General features: G+C 36.4%; 1 protein-coding gene across 2 annotated transcripts in view; it reads right to left on the bottom strand.

The window, feature by feature from the left end:
• Positions 1-1,250: 1,250 nt before the first annotated feature.
• The window catches only part of CLINT1 (clathrin interactor 1), a gene marked incomplete at its 5' end in the record, with an annotated part of 50,404 nt that continues 26,494 nt past the window's right edge, over positions 1,251-25,160 (bottom strand). The window contains 10 exons of one of the 2 annotated variants that reach the window (XM_082006075.1): positions 1,251-1,696; positions 2,186-2,334; positions 3,070-3,379; positions 7,373-7,450; positions 11,672-11,753; positions 12,296-12,539; positions 17,572-17,746; positions 21,778-21,942; positions 22,851-22,959; positions 24,452-24,548. In XM_082006075.1, coding sequence (XP_081862201.1) covers positions 1,335-1,696; positions 2,186-2,334; positions 3,070-3,379; positions 7,373-7,450; positions 11,672-11,753; positions 12,296-12,539; positions 17,572-17,746; positions 21,778-21,942; positions 22,851-22,959; positions 24,452-24,548 — 1,771 coding nt within the window. In that variant the 3' untranslated portion in view covers positions 1,251-1,334. Of the gene's footprint in view, positions 1,697-2,185; positions 2,391-3,069; positions 3,380-7,372; positions 7,451-11,671; positions 11,754-12,295; positions 12,540-17,571; positions 17,747-21,777; positions 21,943-22,850; positions 22,960-24,451; positions 24,549-25,160 lie in introns of both variants that reach the window. The other variant, XM_082006074.1, reaches the window with a different exon arrangement.

The following is a 25,160-nucleotide window of genomic DNA, read 5'->3' as shown; positions in this document are numbered from 1 at the left end:
AAACAAAGTTTTATCAATTTAATAATAAAAAAGAAATCCAACATAAGAAAAGGGAGGCAATAAATTTCATACCTATAGTATAGTGCTTACTCTTAACAATACTCCTAGCTTGTGAATATAACAATGTCTTTGTATTCCAGATTCTAGAATCATGATTCATGTGAAATTAAATGCAGAATTACAGAAGGAAAAAACAAAAACCCCAAAACCTTAATTCATTCTTTTGTTTTCAGTAAATCAGTAAAATCTTTGACTGCTACAGGTCTCCTTTATTAATATATATATTTTTTTTTTAACTCCTCTATTGGATTCCACAGCTGCTAATGCCATATTTACACAAAAGAATCACCAAATGTTGTATAAAAGCTAAGATCCAATGCTGTTGGATTAGGTAGGGTTATAGATTTACATAACTTAAGAGTAATTCACCTTGTTATTTTTTGTAATGATGCAAAAAATAAATATTTTTGCCTTTTGACTGCTGCCAATGCCATAAACCAGGCTCCATATTGGTGGTACAAAGGATGCTATTTGCCACTGTAAAAGAACTGCAAGAAAGGCATTTTCTGGAGTTTTCTGAAAGGAAACCTTCCAGCAGTCTTGGATAAAGCTCCCAGACTTGCACCGGATATCAGTTGTAACAATAGAAGCATGTTAAGACTCCAAAAACCTGTTGATCACTGAATTGCTGAGAGGGGATTGTTACAACAAAAATTTGGGTAATATAGCAGTGTGGCTGGAACATTAGCAAAAGTATATATACATTCCAGGTCCCTTTGAATTAGCCATAATCACATATGTAAGCCATTTTTGGACAAAAATATATATTCTTATAAAAAACTGACCATAGTACTTGAGTGACTTTAATTGTGGACTCAGTGGTAGTAAAAGGAATGATCTGATTATGACAAAGTGATCAGGGAGAGGGGGAAAAGAAAGTCAAGCTCTTCAAGAAAAAAGAAAAGTATAAAATTAGATTCAAACATTTTTACCCAACCCCCAATTCCAGTCTTCCTTCAAGTCTCAAAGTTAAAATTGGTTCTTCTATGTAGGAAAGGTTTCTGATGGTCTGAATACAAATTATTTTTGCAAAATCATCTAACACATTCCTTAGAAGAACCTTTCACCTCTCCAGAATTTGAACACTAGTTATTTCAACATTTAGAAAATAGCTTTTGGTTCTTTATGTAGACACTTTAACTGATAAAGAAAAAAAAGTATTGATCAGTGTTTTTCATCCTTTCCCCAGCTATATTTGTGCAGCTAAAAATCCTTCATTCAGTCTGCCCATTTCTTTTATTTTTATTTCATTTTATTTATTTATTTTACAATCTTTATTTGCTAAAATTGGCAAAATTTGCAAAGGCATCTTGCTTGGGTTGTACAGTCCCAGGAGTCAGAGAGGTCATAGCGATATTGGGTACTCCCATTCCTATTGTGCCTGTCAAACCCATTCCTGTAGCTGGCACTCCCATGTTCATGTTTATTCCCATCATTCCTTGGTTCATCATAGGCGTGGGTCCCATGGAGGTCATTCCCATCGTACCTGACATCACACTGCGCATTCCCATCCCCACAGGAATGGGCCCTCCCATCAATGGGCTTGTCTGGGGTCGAACAGGCATCATGTTAGGCTGAGGACTGAGGTTCACGGCTGCAAAGTTTTGAGTCATGACATTCATAGGTTGTTGCATATCTGTAAAAAAGAGAACAGGATGCAAAAATCATTAACCAGAATCTGATACTGACGGTGCTCATATATTTTAAGAAACTTATGTGGTAACTGCTGCTAACAAAGATACAGTAGCCAAAAACATAGCTATTTCAGTGGTTTTCCTATTTTCTGTGTGAAACCTCAAAAACTTTTATAAGTTTTAAATAGCATTTTATACCAATATATCCCACTATGCATATTGTAGAGAAGTTCTAGAGATTAGGAAGCCTGAAATCAAGATACAGCAATGGTGCAAACTCTACAGTAAAAACATACACAGATACCAGCCTCCTAGCACAACAGTCTCCATTTAGAAAATACCACTTGTGTCAGAAGCATCGCAGTAGTTTGAGAAACAATTACGACTAAACATAGGAAAACAGTAACTGACAGATTACTCCATCTCAAGCGCAACCTACTAAACACATACAGAGCTCAGCATGCTTGCATAACACTGCAATAATCACTTACTTTGTTGCTGCATCATGATATTAAGTGATGGCTGCTGGGGTTTGGAAGGCTGCATCCCAGGTACTAAATTGTCCAAACTGATATTTACACTAGGATCTGACCAAGTTGAGGGTAGAGTTTTGCTTGCATTCTTCTGGACCATCTCTATGCTTGAATTATAAAGAGGGTTAGGCTTCGGCATCATAGTGTTCACGCTTTGCAGAGGCTAAAAAAGAAAAAGTTTGAAACAATTTACCAATAGGCATCAGGACTAAACAAGTGTTAATTTTTCTACAGAATACAATAAAAAGCCAATGACATTTTTAGCTATGAACTTCATCTCTTCCAAAGCAGTGTTGCCATGTGCTGTTAATGCCATTAGAATGGATTAAAAGAGTATTTTGTAAGCTCATCAAGCTTCCATATCAGTATGTGGAATGACAGTGATCATCTGCAGTCAAGTTTTGAACTCAAACATACTGATTTTTTCCTCCAAACACTAAGTTGACCTGTTAAGGCTTCCAAAAACAATCTCTACTGATGCAGACACTCAGTCCTCACCTCCATCCACTTGAGGCTGGAAATCTGTAACAGTCTGTGGAGGATGGCTTTAAGGTTTAAAATACCATCAACCTCATCTTCTCCAACAAAGCAGCAACACTTCATAGAACAATGAAGATTATCTCAAAGAAGACGAGCTTATAAAAGGAGGCTTTTCGAGAAAATTTAACACCTTTTCTTTTTATGAGGCTATGCAAACATTTTTGGACAAAATTTTCTTACAAAATGCTGATCACAACATCAGTGACTAAATATGGACTCCAGGAGTGGAATGGATTCATTTTCAAAGTTGTAATTAAGGAGAAGGCAAAGATTAACTGAGAAAGGTCATTAGCAAACTGTACAAATAGCAGCATACCTGTGATCTTGACATGGGTAAACTGATGCCCACGTCATTGGAGCTCATCATACAGAAATTCAAACTTTGTGAAGAGGTCATGGTTGTCTGAGAGGGGCCCATCAAATCAAAGAGATCAGTAGAATTTGAAGCAGTTGGAGGCTGGCCAGAAGCTGGCTGTGAGCTACCAAAGAGCTCTATAGCTGGCTGCTGTGACGAGCTGCTGAAGAGCTCTCCAGATGAAGAGCTGGGACAAGGAGAAGCTTGGTTGAAGGCACTCCAGTCACCAAAGTCTCCATTTCCACTTGTTGCTGTACCTGAAGGAAAGGCAACAGTGTGGGAGGAAGGAAGACAGAGAGAAGAAAGGCAGAAGACTTAAAGAAAGGCACTGAGCAAATGCCATATTCCATGAACTGAAACAAATGAGAGCTGATCTATGTCCATCCAGATTAACATCTGCAGGCAGAACCTCCATCTGGACATCATTCCCTCTCATGAATATTCCAACAATTTTAACAAGGTAGGAAAGGAAATATGAAACACCCATACACAGAAGGAAGAAGGATGTTTGATAACATCACCTGTGGATGCAAGACAAGTAGGGACAGGTTTGCTTTAGTTGAAATATGACCGAAAGATAACTCAGGAGTAGATTGGAGGCTCTAGTCAAAACACCACCTAGAATTTTGATAATATTTATCAACTTTTTATCTCAATGCACTGGTATTTGCCAAGAGAACAGTTGTCAGAAAGGAGCCACTTGATAAAGCAAATTCCATCATGATAAAACAAAGATGAATACTTCAAAATTAATTTATATACAATTAGTAGCTCTTTGTATAAAACAATGCTGAGGGGAATAAAAACCAGAACTTGAAAGCAGGTTGCCAGGGAATTCTTATTTGAGGTGATAAGGAATAATTTCTTCCCATCCCATGAAATGCTAATGTAAAACACATTAAGTTTTCTAAATTTGATTCCTGAACTAAATGCCTTGCCTTGAAGCAGAAATCCAATTTGGATCTAACAATTCTCTCAGCAGAAGCTTTGCTGAACTCTTAGTTCATCACTTAAACTTTGTTTAATTTCAATATACCAGGGATTTTGTAGACAAGCTTTTAAATCAAAACACAGCAACTTACAGAGCTCTCTGTATCTTACTGTGAAGAGCCTAACAGTATAAGCTGTTTGTAGACAACTGCAAAGGTACCTATTTCATGAGCACAGATGTTCAGAGACAAAAACCAGTGAACTGAGAATATGTCATAACCTTTGAGTCAAATGGGAGAAGATGTTATCTCCCTTAAAAACATATGTTTTTCTATTAACAAGAAAAGGGTTACTTCACAGGAGTGATAGGGGAAGAAAAGCTTTATGTAAACATCTACAGGAGAGGCTAAAAATAAAGCAAAGCCATTTAAACAGCTCTCATTGTTACATAGCGAACCTTGTTCCAAGTTTGGGCCATTGTACAGGTCAGCTTTTTGATTATGTCCCTGACACACTTTTGGTACTTCAGCCAAATCACAAGCAATGTCATTGTCATATGAAATGAACTTTGAGTTATAATAACCAGTTAAATCATCCCTTGAATTTCTTTAGATGAGAAAATGAAGACTCAAACATGTAAAGCTGGGGTAGATGAATCTAGTGCCAGTTTCCAATTCCTAACCTGTACAATGGCTAGTTCTATCACGGCCATCCATAGCAACTTTCTACAACTGTATTCTACCCGCTCAAAAGGTACCTGCAGTAGTCTTTTACACTCCATTTATTAACATACTCCTTCAACCTTTAGTCATCTTCATCTTTACAAATACGTTAGAATTTAAAGAACAGTAGGAGAGTAAATCTCTCCACAAAATCCAAGTATTGCCAACAACTTTAGCACATGAAGTGGACAAATATTCATTAGCTTAGGGCCTTACTAGAACATTTCCTTTGATCTCCCTTACAAAGAGGGGCTATATTAGAATGTTTCAATTAGTATTACATATTAAAAATTAAAACCTACTTTAAATATTCCTGATAGATAAGTAAATGCTGAGTGTGCTGCTTCTATGTTCAGACCAGTGCGCTGAGCACCGATAATGGAAGTGGGGGTAAAAGGGATAAGGTTTTGCCCCTTCAGTAGAACTTCAAAGATGATTAATCAAGAAGGAAAAGATTTCTAGAGGGGCTTATGCTGTTCAGGAATGATTAATCATTTCACAGGACTCCTTGTCCCTTGTATAATGGTGATTGGAATAGATTAATCATGTTAATGCAGATAAAGGATTGTATCAATTTAGACTGTATTAACACACAAATTATTTGCATAGTAGGCAGCTTTGTGTTTGCAAAACAACTTGGTTTTGACTAAGAAAGCCTGTAAAAAAATTAGAGCAGTTCTTTCCTGCCAAGCAAATTAAAGGTGGATTAACTAATCCATGCCCAGCACAGTCTTCCTAATACAGCAAAATAAAGGAAAAATATATAAACATGCTGACTAAAAGCTGGCTCGCAGGTTGGTTTGCTGATCAACGCCTTTGCTATTCTTTTCTCATTCTGGACTTAATCCCACACCCTTGCTGAGAACTCCCAGTCACAAACACCACTACTGCCCACACTAACTTCACAGAAGATAGCCAGCCAGCTCCCTCCACTCCATGTTTGTTTGCAGCACTGTCCTGCCTGGGTAGCACTGTAGGCTCCCAAAAACACTCCACCAGAAGGAAGGTGATTGCTTTAGGTGGTTTGCCAGTATTTTTTTTCCAGTCCAATTTTAAGGGAAACGTTTTTCAGACAGTGGCCATGTCTACATAAGAGCTTGTATGTTTGCATGCAAAATGGCTACACATGCACCAAGTCAACCGTATGGACACGTGACAGCTCTAAACTGCGTGCCACACAGCCAGGTAAGGGCACTGTCCCAACAAGCGTTACTAAAATCTTGCTCTTGTGATTTGCAGGGACTTGTTCATGCCTGACTTAAGTAAGATCTAGATATCTTTTATTTAATAGGCTTCTCCTGAAAGGGAAAAAGACTGTAACAAATTGTTACTTAGCCAAGCTAAAATAAAGTGTTGGTCAGCTTCATCACACAAATGCTTAGAAGCAGCTTCAAAAGCCATCGGTGAGGTTGTACTGTGTGTGGAAGACATAACTTGACTAAATTCCCCTCCAATATACGAGGCCTTCCAATAGCAACCCAGACATCATTGGAAGCCCTGGAAACAGCTGGTCTCAGCCTTCCCTCATTATACCATCTGACAAGGCCAATATAATTGTGTCTCTCCAAAATTACAAACTTTTTTATTTTTTTTTAAAATAAACTTAGGAGACAGGTGGGAGCTGAGGACCTCTTTAGGGACTCATTTTTCTAGCACAGATGGGCTGCTGTTTTCTATTGAACATCATCCCATCTTTTGGTTTTATTCAACTTATCCATTTAATTTACTGTTCTGCCAATATTATTAAAGTTCTTAAGGCTGATCTGAACCCTCTGCATATGTCTGGAAACTAAACAGCAGTATAAACCCCTTCTAACAACTTTTCAGTTCACAGCATTATCACAAGCAAGCAGACCAGACTATCAAGCACTTCATGCAAGTCTTTTTATCCCACCAGAGCAGCTAACTTTTTTTTTTTATAATTAATACCTACCTGCATCTGAAAAGCTTGCAAACTGTTAGTTGAAGTATTAGAAAAATGACTGCTTTTTATTGCAAACAAAATAGTTGAATAACCTTACATAAAACACTGGAAAGGCTATGATGATTAATAATATGAATGGTCCTATCACTACAGCCAATTTTCTGGAAACACAAATACTGTCATCTTGAAGCATTCATCACTGTAGAACTCCAATTAAAATAGGTCCCTGCCCACGTTTTCAAAAGTGGGATGTGCTGGGCTCTTTTTTTTATTCTTTAGTGAGCACTCTAGCCAGCATTTAGGCCCACAATTGTTTGTATTTCAGGTTTTACTTTTCCACGCCAGAAGTCACATCTTCTTTCAGTGCATTTCAAAATTAGAGTTGGAGCTATGTTTTAAGTTTTATTATATGCTTATATTATTAGATGAACAGGGATATATTTGTAACTCCTACTAACATTTCTTCTGAAATAAAGTTCATTAAAAGTTTCGGGTCCAATGAGACATGTGCTGTACCAGACAGCAGGTATCTTCCTACTCAGTATAGCACTTGTGGCCAAGTTAAATAAACACAGTTTGCCCTGGAAAGGGAAGTGACTTCCAGTAATGCCACTTGGCATCTCTTCCTCTCTTTCTGCCCTTAAACAGTATTTAAATCTGTAAATTAATCCTACCTTGCGATGATGGGAAACTTGCTGAAGCAGCAGCTGAACTAAAATCAGCAAAACCTCCAAATGGGTCAGTTGATCCACCTAGGAACAGAAGGAAGCCAACTGCTGTTACAGGGCTGTGTAAAGATCCATTGCAACAACAGCATGCAGCACTCATGAAGAAAAGCTGTTCTGTATGTGGCAAGATAGATTTATTAATTCCGCTCCCTAAGTTGACACTGTTTTTGCTGTTCATCACCATACTATATTTATACAAGCCTGAGCAACAATAAATTGGATTATTTCCAACTGCCTTGCAGAGCTTGCAATTTCGCTTTCCTAGGGAAGAACTAAAAGACCCAAGTTGTTGCTATCTCTAAAAATAAATTTAGTGAGATTACAAAGATTAACAAGGTTTTAAGTAGTGAAGGATGCTACTAGTTTGGCAGTTTGTAAAATTAAAACTTTGGAAGTGTAATATATAAAAGCCAAACATTCTTCTTGTAAAAAAATTCATTTATTACGCTTATTATGAAAAATTGCATGTCGCCTTATATTTCGGTTTTGTGTTACTTAAAGCATGAATGATTCTGCAGTGATCTTGCATTTCAAGGACAGAACTTCCATTTGTGTTCATTTTTTTATAAGTTCGCTTCCTTTCTACAGCAGGACCATTAACTTTCCCAAGCAGACATTTGTATACAGCACATAAATTATTAACTTCTGAACACAGCATAGTAACAATTTTTCACCCAGAAAAATACAGCCAAGATATAAAAACAGAAGAAAGATTTAAGAACCATAATGGAAAGCTGATTTTTTTTTTAAACAAACAAAAAAACCCCAACATCAAATTATTCTTGCTATTGGCTTTTAAGTAGGTATTCCACTGATCTGAGAAAGCTAAGGCATTGACCTTATTTGTTTGTCCTCAAAGATTTCACCTCCAAGCAGTCCCACCCTTAGACCAAGCTGCAGCAGTTCAATTATTCTGCTTTTACTGTTATGCGTACATTATATAGGTTACATCACAGCTGCTTAGCCTGCAGTGCTTAGAAACTAGCCAGGTGGGACTGGAACATCTGTGCTGCACTCAAACACCACCAGGGACGGCTTCCAACATCTGGTGCCATTTCTGAATTGTCTTATCGCTGCAAGACATTCTGCCCCATCTGCTACTCTCAAGTGGGTTAATTAAACTAGAACTATCTCCTTTTTAATAAATGGCTAGCAGTAATAAAAGGAACCATTCACTTTCTAATACATGTGAACTTGTATTTCTTTTTAATGTTATTTTACTGTAGACATTGCCAGGAAGGTGGCCGTTCTTCCAAGGGGAAATGTCTTTTCTTGCCGAGCGTGTAGCATATGATATAAAACATGAGAAGGGAATGCAAGGATGGTCTCTTTGAATTTTCAGAAATACAGCACTACTGAAATCCTTTTACCATCTTTTGAAAGGGAAGAAGATTTCACACAAGGTTAAGAAATTTCTTCAACACAAATTCTAAAGTGATCTAATAAGCATCTTACAGATGTTTATATACAAGTTTTATACTGACTGCAACCTGAGAATGAAAAAGGGTAAGATGAGCCAGTGAAATATCAAGCTAAAAAACTGTTCTGATCATGTTTACTCTCCCTACTGCAATGAACACTTTTTCATCTCATGGGTCCTTACAGAGTTCAGAACAGGTTAATAGTTTGGGGGTTTATATGCAGAATGAGCAGCACAGATGACATAGTCTCCACCACATCCTCCAAAAAAATCAATGCTCTCATGCTATGCCTATTATCCCTGGGCTGTTTAACAAAGTATCTAGGGATTAATTTAAGTCTAAAAACAGAACTAGGTTCAAACCCAAAATAACCCTTAACATTTTCAGTGAGGTCAACTTTTCCTCCATCTCTGTTGCCTGTTTTCAAAAGAAACGTTGAATTCCAGAGAAAGATGTCAGAGCTCAAGCTGAATGCTGTAACTCTCTAAAGTAAGGTATCACCAGCTAAGATTAAAGAACCTCATCTCCAGTAACACCAAAAAATGGCTTCCAGCAGGTCTAACCACAGATTCTATGTCTTTTCAGATTGCTCCTTTATGGCAACCAACCGTCCCTCTCACGTACAAATTGTGTTGCTTTAGCAATGTGTAACCCCCCCAAGCCTCACCAACCTTCTTCCACATCTCTGCACCTGAAAATACATAGATAAGCAAATTCCGAGTTCCCTGAATTCACATGACTTCCCTGCCAGTTCCTTCACAGGACAGATCAAAGGCTGCATTTGACCCTTTCCCTGTGTCTCGCCTGACACTGGGAATGTTCCCACACCCTGTGCTGCAAGGAACAGTGGTCATAACAAGTGACCTGCATGTGAAGGACAGCGCTAATCTTCTCAACATGAGCTATCCTCAAAGATTCCCATGCGAGATCTGCCACTACAAATGAACCCTTTCCATCTGCCTTCCCAGGTCAGCAAAGAGGTTATTTAGCAGGACCAGCTGGTAATACGCCTCTTCTCAACACCATTTCTAAATGCTGCTTCGGAAGAGGAAGAAAAAAGGCAAAACCAAAAAAGGTTTACTACAGCAAAGAACCAAACTGACGAAACAGTCAAATACACTGTAATATGGAAGCCGCCGTAGTTCTGCTTGAAATATGGGAACGCTCAATTCGAAGTGGAAACATCTATTCTCAGTGTGGTTTTATTTTTATACCTAAAAATAAAGACATAGACACATGTATATATGAATAAAACAAAAAAAAAGGCTCTCATCTTTTTTCCTCCATAAGAATTGGATAGAAGAAGTTTCAGTATTGATATGGGGTAGTGGTTCTGATCCAGGGTCTTATAATTCCATGGAACTGTGGTAACTCTTAACGATTAGGAGGTAACACCTATTTCAGAACAGACATATCAACTTTATATACTTTCCTAAAATTAAAACTACACAAAGTTTTCAATTTTAAAGATCTACCAGAAATAAGCAAGAAAAGACTGAGACAGATCTCTCATACTGAATTACTATGACAATTTCCCTCTCCTCAATAGAGTTTTGATACATTTTATATTCAGTTAAACACTTCCAGAGGTATCACTTTGGTAGCCTAGAGATAAAAGGAACTGTGTTGCACAGAGTGCTCATAATACTGGCTTTGTTCATATATTATAATAACAATACTTAGTGTGACATATTACAGGAGTTCCCGCTACAATACACCCAGAAGTAGCATAACTTCAGATAGAAGTGCGTAAGAGTGGTCTTTACATATGTGTGAATGCAGCCACCTTGCCATAAGTATGGGCCTTCAGCCACTGGACTACGATTTTTTGGTACCGTCTCTGATTTTATGTCGTCTTTAAAACAAAGACTGGAGCTGCGTATCTGTTGTCCCCAAGATACGCACATACGCTTCTACAAATAATGTCATCCCATATAAGAGAAGTTGCTTATTTATAATGGAGAGAAGTTACATGGAAGGTTTCTATCTATGAGAATGTACATGCTTGTATTTTATTTGCTATTCAAAGTGATCTTTAAAGAAAAATTCTGCCCACAGTAAACTCTCTCCCACCTGTGCCATTAGACCACAAGTGCATGGAAGTCCTTTTTCTATTCCATGCTAGCCACAATCAAAACTGTTGATATTAAGAACCTGTAAGCACAATAACAAGTCTTTAAAGTTGTAGGTTTTAAAAAGCAAACCACCAAGCCCCTGCACTTCTCTACCAATCCTGCATGCAATGCACTGAAATTTAACAGACTCCTAAAAAGAAACTGCAGTTTGAGTGTAAGGGCAAGTCCATATGAAAGTTAACGGACTTAAAACTGAACTGCACATTTAGAGAGTGAAGGAACGTGTTTTACAATGAATAATTTTACTTTTAGGCAGCAATTTCTTTTTGGTATTAGGGTTGGGATCAACCAAGGGCCAAGATGAAATGAGATAAAGAAACAAGTTCGCCATATACTTTAGATAAAAGCTTATATGAAGACCATCTAGCTGCCTAGCCTTTGAATTGCACTGTAAGACATGCTTGAATGTGAATGCATTGCACTTGCTTTTACAGTTAATTATAAATAACTGCATTACAAACACCGTTTCTGACAGACTGATCTGGCAGTTAATCTTTGTGCTGCTAACAATTACTAGTCCCATGCAATAGCACATACAGTACCTTGTTACAAAAGGCTCCAGGCAGCTCTAGATTTTTGGAGTATTCATTTCTCAATTTATCTACTACTCTTTATGTAACATCAAACAAGCTTATCGTCAGACTTGGTTCAAAATATACGTTAAGAAAATAAAATCAAAATGTGCCTACCTGCTGAGACTGGCTGGTTAGCTCCATCAAACAACAGATCAACCAGGTCATTAGAGGACTTGCTGCCAGAGGGTACAGAAGCCTGAAGAAGAAATTAAACAATAGATCTCACCTCATGAAGTCATCACTCATCTTCAAATGACTTTGTGAAGTTTTCTGGGGGTTTTGGAGGTTTTTTTGTTTTCTTTTGCTTTGGAGAGATGGCAGATTTGTCTTTGAAGCCAACAATCCCTGGAATATGGCTAAAGTTCAAATCAAATACCAAAAAGCTAATGGTCAGGGTTTTTTTTTTTTTTATGATAACTGAAAAATCCGATAAATTTGCAGTAAGTGTGCAGATTCAGAGAATCCTTCACCCTTCAGGCTAAGATTTTCTCTTTGCTTTCCTGAAGAGAGTAAAACATGGTAATAACTATATTAAAAAAAAATTCTACATCTTAAAGCAATCACAATTAATTATAATTAAACTGTTCCACAGCCTTTGAAAACCCCAACTAAACATTTTCCATAAAATAGTTCCCTTGAAGGCTACATAGCAAAATTTCTACCCTAAACTAGAAATTGTCTCAGAGTTTAGGAGAAAACTGTTCCAAATTGATGTTTTATTGTGCTCTGCTGTCTCACCTTTGCTGTAGACTGTGCAGTATGAGCAGCAACATTCTGTTCTGGACTTGCTTTATCGCCTGTATAATGTGCTGCTGCTCCCAAGTCAATGGTTTTTGAAGGATTTGCTGTGCGCTTGTATTTGGTGGTAGTAGTTTCTGTAGCTTGTGTAATATGAATGTGTTTTGTTGTCACAGTCTCCTCTTCATCTTTAAATTCAGCCTTGGGAGATTTACCTCTTCTTGATTTTTCCTCATCACTGTCACTAGAAAAACAAAAGCCATAGAATACCATTCGTGATGGACTTCTCAGTTACTTAAGTGGACATTTGGCTTAAGCCACAAGAGTTTTGGTTACTGTAGTTCCTTGTAGCAATGGTTCATAATAAAAACCACTGCTGCTTCCTACATTTGAGAAAGGAAATGTTTTACCCTTACATAATGCATCTACTTAACACAGCATTGCATCTATTGTACAAAAGTGATGAAGAAAAGTAAGTTATTTTGTTAAACATTAACTGCAAGTCCATGACAGAGGATAATAGGAAATCAGTGTTTAAAACCAGTACATTTAATTACCTTCTGACAGGAACTCCCCCACACCTTATGTAATGCTTCAGCAACAAAAAGTTAAGTTGGCAGGTCTGCTCAGTACTTACACCGAGAGACAGAAAGCAGTGAACCAAGTACAGGTACTATCTTCGAGGTTTTAAGAATTCCATTCCTATTTCAACTCATTTCCCCTTCCAGAGAAACAGGTTTGTTATATTCTTTAAAGTGTTTGTGAAAAAAGAATGTTTGCAGAATTATGCAATGCAATGATACTACTAATTTTCTATCAGAGAACACATGTTTATTCTCAAAATGTGAAAGAACCAGTGTGTCACCACTTTTGGCAAAAACTTTTTACATGTCACTGAACAATATTTGTTTCATCTGTTGCATTTTCGACTTTTATATTTTAGGTCTTTCTACAAACAAGCCAATTCTCCCCCCCCCGCCTCCCATGTTGCCTGTACCATCGAGAAAGATTTGTACAAAACAGTGAAAATTGCTCTAGAGAAAGCTTTAATATACTACAACATATTTTGAAATAGTAATTCCCTTAGCAACATAGTTGAAAGTGGAAGGTTTTTATATTTTAATAATGCATTGGAATACTAAAACTGCAAAATTTAAGAAAGGCTGTTCCTTTGTCAGTAGGAACATGACAGTAACTGCAATATACTATGGAGGGTAGCCTTTGTTCTCTGTTAACAATAGTGGACTTTTTGGAATACACTGCATGTGCCATTTCCTCTATGTGTATTACCTACTCTCCACTGGGGGTGGCTCAATTCATTAACATCAGTGAATAGAAATGCTCACTTCCTTTTCTTAATTTTTTATTTTTAAAAGAAAAATATCATAGCGGCTGGCCAACCTAGTGACTACTGGCCTTTACTTGAGCCAGCCTTACACAGACAAGCGAGCTCAAATGGCATGACCTAACCGTATCCTTCCAAAGCACTTCAACCCTGACTTGCAACAACAGGCCTACTGTTCCAGTTCTGCATTTCTGCAGCTAGCCCACCTACGTGCACAAACACATCAGCCGGGACCACTAACCACATTTTCATTTGTGACACCAGGATTTTAACACAACTCCCCAGAGAATACTGATCTGCACATTAGCATGTGGCATACATGGTACATCCATCTTAAAAGCCTCGGAGAAGTGTGGATGCTGTTGGCTTTTAGATGCGTGTTGCAAGTATCTAAGACCAGGACAATCACAACTAAGGCTCTGCCTCTTAAAGCCCGTCACAAGGTATTTCTTGTCATCACTGCAGAGTCCACCTCATCCACATTCTGTGTCTTGAGGAAGTGACTGACAACCATCAAAGTCTGATCAATGGAGCTATTGCTGCAGAACTGGTACAAATCAATCTCACTAATGTAAGAATGAAAAAGTGAGTCTTTGGTGATCTACAGCGCAATAAATACTTAAAAAGCTTTTGAGAAAAGAAATTAAACATATATGCCAGAAAGCAGGGCAAACATTACCATACTCTATTTTCTATGACAACTTGTACTGCTTCCAAACTCTCTCATGAGATCTGTTTTTTATTTTTCTTTAATGGTCACATTAACAACAACAACAAAGAAATATGACAGATTAATCTTCCTTTTAAGAGTGTTTAATGTGCTCAGAATAGTAAAATTGCAGTGCTTCACCTGAGAATTACAGAATGAACTTAAAAATAAAAATTATAGCTAACATTGTACCAAATAATTAAAAAATCCCACACCTTCTGCAAAGAAAGTACATGGTTGCAACTTGCAGAAATCAAAGTATGGATACATGTTCTTTCTTTTTTGGTTGGTTTGTTGGTTTTTTCTTAACATTCTTTAAGGCAGTAAAAATAGTTTACTGATACTTCAAGACTATCTGAATTATACCCTACTACAAAAGTAATCCCTTCCATGGAAGTTGCCTTTAAACATGGCTGTTGCATCCTTTTATAGGTCTACTAAAAGTTTTGCTTCCTTTCTACTCTGTTACCTGCATCAATCTTTCTGAATACTGGAGAAACAAGGATTGATGGAATTTTAAGAATTCTTATGAAAAAAGCGTAGTGTTTCAGAAGAACCTCTGTATATCTGCAGATAATTTAGAAAACAGAACTTCAGCATACAAGGCTAGACTCAGCGTAGCAATTGGTTTATTTGCCTAAGACCTAAGAACTAACAAGCACTATGAAAGAAAAATGGAGGTTTTCCCACCCCCTGGGGTATTGTTTCTGGTCTTCTCTATTTCCAAGGGGATACATTACTGGAAAAAAGAATCCAATTCCCCCCAGCAGTACTATCATTTTTCTTCTAAAGAAAAAAAAAACCCACAGACAAAACCACAACAGACTAGGCTTCTCCAGAATTAGCTGGGAGAACTGCAGTTTCACTAACATCTACTATAAACTCAAGCCAGCTATATCACAGTTACTTGAAGCATTTTTATTTTTTCTTCTATGCAAACTACTAGCTTTGCAAGTAGAATCAGAAATCCAGAAGTCTGGCCAAGTTCTTCGGTGTTTATATTGGAGGTAAAGATTATGTCATAAAAATTCCATTAACCACTGTGAAGGTGTGTAAGTCACATTTATTCTTTGTGCTTCAAGATCTTTATTGGCTTTACAGTACTAAAGTAATAATGATTTATAAAGATATTAAGATAGAAACAATAGAACATACAACAGCAGATTTGCCAGCTGAGCGAGTATCACCATTTAGTCACTTTTCCAAAGCAAATGGAAAGTTAATTCAATGTTATTATATAGCAGCAGGCTACAAATAAACCAGTAAATTTTTGGAGGTTTCTTTTGTGTTTTTAGAAAAAAAATTGCTGAAGTGTGAAAACACAGAGATGCATGCATTTCATGAAGCATTTACAAGTGAATGTTATGTCATTGTGAGCTCAAGTCACATGATAATTAAAATTTAATGTTTCTTTCAGTTTCAATATTTAACTTCATACAAAATATAATATTCTGTTAATACAATACAAATTACAAGGTTTGTATTTACAGTATTTTTAAGTATAAATAGACAGACATTCTATGACCTTGAGTTCAATCTTTTCAGATCCTTTGATGCCTTTTGTAGAAAGAAACCCCTTCACACTGATAAAATATCTTCCATGTTGTCTAATCACCATGCCAAGGAAAGCCAAAAGGAAATTTCACGCTGGTAGCTGAAGCAATGTTAGAGAAGCCAAACTGCTGCAACCTGGATTCCTTCTTATGGCAGGATAACCTGCAGCTACCAAATTGTTTTTGCTCATGTATGTCTCAAAAACCCCTCATTTTATTTCAAGTCCTGAGTTTATTACTTTCATAAATTTTGACACAAATACTGCACTTTATTTACCAAAAAAATGGAAGTAGAATAAAAGAGAAGGGACAATGGTTACAAGAGCAGAACAACAATTAAAAATATAATATTAGCCAGAGAAAGAGATCAGTGTAGCTTGGGGTAAAGATGTACAGTGGAGAAGGCCTCAAAATAAGCTGCTTTTTATAAAGACTAGATTGCAGAAAGGACTGTCTAAAACACTGGAAGGTACCAGACTTTATACCAGCACAAGTAAGACCAGAAGCCATTCAGAAATAAAGCAAAGGAAGTAAGATAAAAAAGTACATCCTCTACATGAAATGTGGATACTGAGCTTTACAAATGTCATGTGACAAGTCACTTTTGAAAGGTAAGTACGGAAAAGAACACAGCAATATACCATTGTTAAATTTGAAATTGTTTACTTTTCTCCTGATCCCTTTTCTTTGTAATCTCTTGATAGTAAGTTCCAATAGGGAACCCTGATGCATGCAAAGAACATCAGTTTTATGATTTATTAATGCCCTAGCAAGAAGACCATACTGCCTTTTTCTCAGAAATTCTACCATTATAATTACTTTTTGTTTCCATGCAAAATTGCTTTAATTTTGTTATATACACATATTATGAAAATGTGTATGAATGTATCTGAAGATATTCGTGTAAAAAGTAACAATCAAATCTCAGTGCAAATTTGAATTTTGTTTCCCAAAAGGGAATTCTTTCAATATACTTGAGCACTTTCTCTACAGCAATTTCAGATTCTGTTAAGTATGAATTTGATCTCCAGATAATAAAATTCAATGCACCTGCTGAAGTGTGATATATGTAAAGTTCTTTGTGCAGACAAAGCAGGGTAGTTTTTCTTCCTTACTGAAAAAAATTTAATAGCCAAATATAAAATACAAGTTTCTTGAGAAGGTTTAACTGAAATTGACTTTAGAAAAAACAAAAACAAAAAAGAAGTCACCTGCAGTCTGTTCTTCTTGAGATCAGCTCTGGGAAGAAGCACTGTGTTAAGGTAGGTCTAAGCAATCTTACATCTCCCTCTTTGGCATGTCAGCATTCAGAGTAACGGTAGCAATTAAATGGCAGTCTCCAGTATACTGGCACAAGGAAAACCACTGAATTGCTGAGACAAGGAAAAGCTTTGGAAATCTCAGCCAAATTCCCTGCTTTGCCAGCAGCTATCTATGCTAGGGGCAGTAATGGAAGGCAGCCAAGAGCAGTTAACTATTGAGAGTGCTACATTATTCTCCAAGGCCAGCAAGAGCTGCATAAAAAGTCCAGGAAGTGAGTATTGAACCCAAACATGCTTCCATACAGACAAAAAGAATGGCAGAGTATTGTAACCAATAATCATCAATGTCAAAGAGCTTTATAATAGCAATTTCACAGAATAAATTCATGTTAAAATAACTCTGGTACCTGCACCTTTCTGGAGAGTCTTCTCTATCTTTCCTTCGGAATTTGCTGATGGTATCATCGATCGTGCTTCCAATTTTGTCGCTTAGCTCACCTAACTTATCACTGAATGGAAAAGTTGTTTTTTTATCCCATTCTTCATCCCATTTTGACTTGGGCTCAGGATCGTATCTTTCACCTGTGTGAGACATCAAGAAATACTAAAAATGAAAAAAAAAAAAGTGCCTGTGGTCTTTGTGGAATCACTCTCAAGCTCCCGTGCCCTACATATATAAACCTTACAAGTTTTCAAAGCAAACTGAAAGCTCCCACAGCGCTGAATCAACACTATTACAGCAAGGCACAGCATGTAATGCCAATCATTAAGTGGCAGGAATGCAGATTCAAAGACTTTCGTTTATGACAACGACACACTCCTAATGCACTGCACAGCACATCAGGTTACTGTTGGACTCTGCTGGAGAAGCACAAGAGAAGCACACAATCAACCCTGGCTGCATAAGCAGCTTATCGGAAATGGGATGTGCCAGTTTTGTAACAGTCACTTAATGCATGATACTCCATTCCTGGCCCAGTTGTGTGCTCAGAGGTAATAAATAAATGTTTTGGGGGTTTTTTTTATACATTGACATTCATGAACACGTAAAAGCATAGTACCAAAACATTGAAAGACATAAGTGTGCAATGCACGATAACTTTCAGTTCTTTCTTTTCCACACTCAGTGATTAAAAAAACACCTTTTCAACAGATGAACAAAAGAAGAGGCAGTAAAGCAACTCACCTTTTCAACAGCCAGAGTACCCTTAACATCTTTACTAAACACTATTATCAAGAAATCAAAAACATTCTTTTTTTCTAATCAAATATTCAAGACCTCCATACTGGTATCTTAGCTTACAAACAGCTGACAGTTTTACTTGAAATTAAGTATATGTGCTGTACAATCTCATTAGGAAAGTTTAAAAAAATCTTAAGCTTGGGTTTACTTATACACACCCAGCCACATTGAGTTTAATTTAAAAGAAAAAACACCACTTAAAATTTTGACAAAGACTTAACTATCAGAAGCACAGCACACTTCACTAACTTGTACTGTGATCTTATATCAGACCTTCTGCAGAAAATATAGGTATATAAACCCACCCAATATAGTCCAGTTTCTAGACAACACTTTTGGACAAACATTTTATATTTTGGACCCACACCCATGAAACAAGGCATTTTTTTGTACTATTGAAAAACGTGAAACACTAGTTAAATTTTTTTACTGAAGCTGAGTAAAATTAAGTAGCAGAAAGGAAGAATCATGAAAAATTCATTACTTGAAGTCTCATACAAATTATATTGTAGCTCAGGTAATGTTCAAGATGTATTCAATTAAGATATTTTTAATAAAATGAAAATTATGTATTCCAGCACTACAAGATTCAAAATTTGAGTTATCTGTCCAGTCATATCATAAACCAAGGGAAGTATTTTCTTATTGAAGAGATAAGTGCAAGTCTCCAGTGATATTTGTTTAGATCCATAAAGGATAGACAAACTTTTTCGAAGTAAAGAACCTGTTCCAAATCAGCAAAATACTCAGCAAGAGCTTTATCACTGAAAAAGGAAAAATTGCTAAGTAATGTACTACTGTTAAATTTTGCAGGAGAATAAAATGGCCTCATTTCAGTCTATGTCAGTCTCTCAAGCATTTTAATGTAGATTCCATTAGAAAGTTTCCTTATGTGATAGGAATTTTAAAATTAAAAAAACAAACCAAAACTTAGTGCTTTGTATTTTCAGGACAAAAAGAAGGAAAACTCTGAAAATACAATAATTTTATATCTTTTACATTAGAAGTCTGATGTGGGAAAAAGTTTGTTTTGTGCTGCTAGAAATATTTTTTATTTTTTAAAATATTTTATATTTTATTTATTTTTCTCAACAAATGAAGGGATAATTAAAAAACCTTTACCTTAATAATTAAATACAAGACAAAGAAGATAGTCCTTTAGATAAAAAACTTGAATGATAACTAAGGACCATATGGAGAAAGACTTCTACCCAGCATACATGGATAGATCACGACTCTACAGAGCAAGACAAAAAGATAAGCTCAGTAAAAGAACAGAGGGACATGTACTTAAAGTACAAATGCAGTGACTCATAAGTATTTCCTAAAAAAGAGAATCACCAGAATTCCAAGCAGGTACCAAGAGCCTAAAAGAATATAATAAAACAAGGCTTATCCTGCCATGGAAGTAGAGATTTTCAACTACTCTGCATATGGGGAAAAGGGAGAACAGAGGAACACAGAGAAGTAAGCTGTCAAAACCAGAAGAGAACAAATCTAAGGCTCACAGCAAAGAAGAGTAAAAAACATACATAGCACCAGAAAGGGACAGGTGAAGTTTACGTCCTGCACTCTTACTACTCAGATCTAATACCAAACTCTTCTCTCAAAAGAAGTCACTGACTCTAGCAAACCAGAGGCCTTGTGCCATTGTGACTTTGGGACTCATCCCTTAATAAAAGTGGCCAAGGATTTACTCAGGTCAAAGAAAACATGGATTAACATCTCAAGACTGACAGCTGGATCACGGACGACATGCTGGGCTACATCAGACATAAAAGCCAGTTCAAGCTCAGATCCCTGCTACACATTATGGCAGGGACTGGGGAGCAAGGAAGAAGCTGCACACATCGGCTCAAGCAAAACATAGTACTGGTTGTGTGCCTTTATCTAACCAAGGCTGTCAGAGAAAACTGTCCTCTCTAAACAGAGACAAGCTGATGGCATTAGTAACTCTAAAGGCCAAGATCTTACAAACACACTACACTGAAGATGCAAATAGTCTGACAGAACTCATTGCACACATGAAGAATATCAGTCGCCTCAGCAGAACAGGTGAATTTCCAGAAGCAAGGATACATCAGCCTACCTGTCAATAGCATTTGGATGTGTTTTTTTTCCTTTGTGTTGTTTGCTTTGTGTGTGTATGTTTTTAAGTAAAGGACCTTAGTAATGAAGGTCCTATTGCAAGTACCAGACCCAGGGTGGATATAGGACTGGCACCTTGTGCAATGATGGCTGAGATGAGTGATGGTCAGATTCTTTTGTTTTCAGAATTTTGATTTTTGAAAATCTGATGGCAGGTTTTCAGATTTAACTTCTTTTTTTATGAGGGAGCAGATGACCAAGTGACCCTTCACATACATCTTTTTTAATATATAATATACATATTTTAATTTTTTTTTTTTCTTTTAAATGAAAAGTTTAGAATTTTCTTTCTGGAGTTAACTATAACCTCTTCACTGGCAGCTGCAGTTCCCTAGGATTTAGGGACGAGCACCGGTGCACCAAACTTCCAGCCTGCATACGGGTCTGCTATGCAACCACATCCAGCTGCAAGCTCAGTATATCTACACAAAATACATTTGGTATTACCTCTGGGAGCCCTCTTTCAAAAAGCACATGGGACCTATAGCACCAATCAAACAAGATTTTAAAAACACACAAACTGAGACAGTAACAACTGTATTGGTAAACTCCTGAAATATAAGCTCCATCATTTACAAGATACTTAGTACATAAAGTCAGATCTGACAGACATTGGAATCTATACAGATAATCCATGTATATCTTTCAAGTGTCCAAAGAGTATTACTTGGGAAACCAGAAAGTCTAATGGCATATAATATCTACAATGTTTCACTCAAACATTATTACTGCCCGAAAACCCAAAACCCAAATTAACCAATAGTTTTAAAGGAGGTTGGCAGAGATAGGTGAAGCAATTCTTGTGCTGTGGTACATGGAAAGTATCATCACTTTTTTTTAAATTAAAGAATGACTAAGAAATCCTAACAAGAGGATTTATTTATCTACTTCTGCTACAGCAGCATTTCATTTCACAATGAGACTCTGCCTATGGATAAAACCAAGACAGCTAAGTTTTGGCCAAGCCAAAGCATTAACATTTATATGTTAGTTATTATCTAAAAAAATACTAACTTAAAGATTTTTGAAGTAATTCATTTAGATTTGTATGTGGGGGAAAATGTGCAAGACTTCTTTTAGAATAGTAACACTGAACGTTAAAGAAATACAAAGAAAAAGCACCTAAAGGAGCATCTTAGAAATTCCTTAAGTTATCTATGTTATCTAAGTCAAGTTAAAAGTCAAGACTGTCAATCCTTGACCAAGAAAGCCTAGTACTCACTGTATCTGAACCCTCCAACACTGTCCGAAGAAACCCCAATGTATTTGTCTTTGTTCTTCTTTGCTTTCTTCCTCTCTTCCCGAAGTCGATCATCATCTTGAGCAAATTCAACCATTTCTTTTACCTTCTGGCGTATGTTTATACCTTGGTCTTTGCCATTTTCATCTGTATAGGTAATGCAGGATAGAGACGATGGATGGAAAGGGGGGGGGGGGGGAATGGAGGGGAAAAAAAAAAAATCAGAGGCAGCAATACTGAACAAACTTCATTAAAAAATCTGAATTACGAACACAGCAGTCAGAGAAAGGTCTTATGGCTACTAAGGTCCACTGCATTTGTTTAAAAGGGACCGAATATTTTGTTTTGACACAAATTTTCATCCTTTGATAAACAATAGTTTACACTGAATGGTGTACTTAGAAATATCTAACTGCTGCTGAAACATTGAAAAGATAACAAAGACTGAGACAGAAATTATATTCTCCACTTGAACAATTTTAAACCTTCAAAATAGAATCCCTTTTCCTCAGTCTTTTTAGTACAGTTTTTGCATGTTTAATTGCAAGAATTCTGTCTTATTGCAAAACTGAATTTTTGAAAAATTGCTTTCAGTTGGGATGTACTGCAAGCTAAATGTGCTCCTTTCCCAGCCTTTTTCACATTCAAAACACACACTGGCCTTGCTGCCTTTGCACTGTAAATATTATTTGGTGGGAGTTAAAAAAAAACCAGCTTCAAACAGATGTGTGTATTTTGGAGCTCTAACCTTTTCTTCCCGTATGATTAAAGCTATTCCTTTACGGACACCACAGGGGACCAGTCTCTAGTGCATATTTTAATATAAACCCGAACACTCATGTTGTGTTGGTTCTGTTGTTATTAGCCAGTCTTTTCTGCAAGTTCTTGTCTTCACTAATTAATACTCTAGGGTCCCACGTCTTAGATTCTGCACTCTTCACACAACTGGCAACAGTCACATTCTAATTAGACTAGGGAAGCTTCTAAGCTGGTTCAGGTGACTGACAACTCCAACTACTGTTTTAATTTGCTTATAAGATTTTTCTATTGCTCACCTACAAAGTGGTAATTTTCCAGGGATCGCAAATCATAAATGTGTTCTCTGGCACTTGTAACAACACGCTCTGATCCATTCCGTATGAGGTAAGCTAGGAGCAGCAAAGACTATAAAAATACAAAGCACCTTATGATTGCATGAACAAAAGCTCTATCTTTCCCCCCAAAAAAAAAAAAGCTAGAAAACCAAACCTACCCCCCTCCCAAATTAGTAAGTAATAAGACTTTCCCCTTTTAGATAAATACTTATTATATGGGTTCACACAGAAAAAAATAAGTTTTCCCCACATGCACCTTTTGCTCTTTAGAGTATCAAAACTGTATTTATCTAACTCTAATTTGTTATTACTATATCACAAATAGAGACCTTACCAGATACTGCTTATTTTAAAAGACTGCAGTAGCAATTTAAGAGAAAAAGTTAATCCCGCTAAATTAAGCATTTTCTTTTGCCTCTTTTGTTCACAATTGGCCAATGGTTTTCACTGAAAAGTAACTCCTACAGAAATTTAAGAAGCCTTCTGCAGAATGCAATGGATGTACAAAACTGTATTTCAGGACAATTTTAAGCAAGCTGCGAAAGAGATGACATTCAAATAGTACTTTAATTGCATTTTTTTAGTGTTGAGGATTTCTATCTAAAAAACAAAAATTAATGCACTTTCTCCAAGTAGTGCCTTTATCAGCTAAAACTCATTATATTTCAACCTATCCAAAACCTGATAAGCAATTCCAGACAGTCTTTATAACATTAAGTAGCTATGCGTGATAGCATTAAATATTAATTTATATTGTACTTCAGGGAAAACAATTATTATGAATACAAAACATCAAGCACCTGTGAAAAGCACAAACCATGCCTTAGAATTTATTCTGTCTTGTTACAATCCTGGCATCAAGAAAAACAAAATAAGGTAGTCTAATACATCAACTCTAAAAAATGAGGTTATATTTGCATAATTCAGTGAACATTCAACAACACTAAGTACAGCATGATATAATCTTAAGCAAAAAGTTTCTGTACCATGCTAATTAGCCGAAGACAAGAAAAATGCAAATGATCCAGTTCTTTTTCCAAAACGCAAGTAGAACATAAAAGCCTTATATGATAAGATCTGCAAGAAAATTTGGTCCACTCAAAGCTAAACTACAATTTTTAGAGAATTATGAATTGGCAGGAAATTAAAGTTAGTTTGCATTTTCTTTCAGCTATTCTTGAATTCCTTCAAAAACATTTTCCTGATAGCACAATAACTCATCATCTACTTCTCATGGAGCACCGTAACAACTCCTTTGAGTGGATTCAAAATGTGAATGCTACTTCCATACTTGAAATGTAATTGTTCTATTATATTTGTTAAGTAGCATCTTAGACACACTTGAAAAAAACCAAAATTTCTGGTTTTACATACAGAGACACCTTTGCCTTCAGTAACAGAATTATAAAGTTGGAAAAGAAATTATAGGTTGCTAGTGGAGTAAGTGATATAGCAGTATCTAAACAAGACACTACATCGGAACATTATACTAGCAACAAGCATTATGTCCTTTGTAGACCAACACAAAGTCTTGAATACTTCCAGCTAATATACATACACACCTTATAAACTCTCCTCCAGTTCTTTTTATTGTCTTTCAGCATTCGAGTCCAAAGCATGTTCATAAGTTCTGGAAACTGTTCATACATAAACGTAGCCCTGAAGAATTAAATGAAATGAGTAAAAAAATTTTATTCTCCGTAGTTTGCCACAATAGCTTGTTAAGACTCAGGGCTGACAGTAGATGGCAGGCTTGATCTAAGCCCATTCACATTTGATGCCTTACAAGAGAAAAGGCTATCCCTATTTCTTGCTCATACAGAAATAATTTACATACCAGTACTACAAAAGAAAAAAGTAATTCTAAAAATCTGAGACAGTAAAAGAACCTTCACTAATTTCTAACGAAAATAATGTTTAACATGAATACCCTAATAAGCATGCAACTAGACAAACATGCAACTTCCAAACTCATTTTAACAGAAAAAAGTTCAAGGAAGAATTTGACATGTTTTGCTCTATTTGGAAAAGTCACAAGAAAGCAGTTTGAAAATAAACACTCCAAAAAAGTAAGATATATTGAGAGAATTATGGGGCTACATAAATAAAAATCAAGAATTTTAAAAGAGACTGAATTTTTTTGTTTGACAGTTTTCAATAGTCTGTAAGATTATGCGTTAAAAAAATAAGACCTTATTTACAGCAACTTTTCAGCATTATCAGTCAGCATACCGCAGATTTGATTTAGCAGCAAATTTCACATTCCTGTAT

Source organism: Phaethon aethereus (assembly GCF_964289735.1).
Source record: "Phaethon aethereus genome assembly, chromosome: 14".
NCBI classification, from domain to species: Eukaryota; Metazoa; Chordata; class Aves; order Phaethontiformes; family Phaethontidae; genus Phaethon; species Phaethon aethereus.
This window is presented reverse-complemented; position numbering and strand designations above follow the sequence as displayed.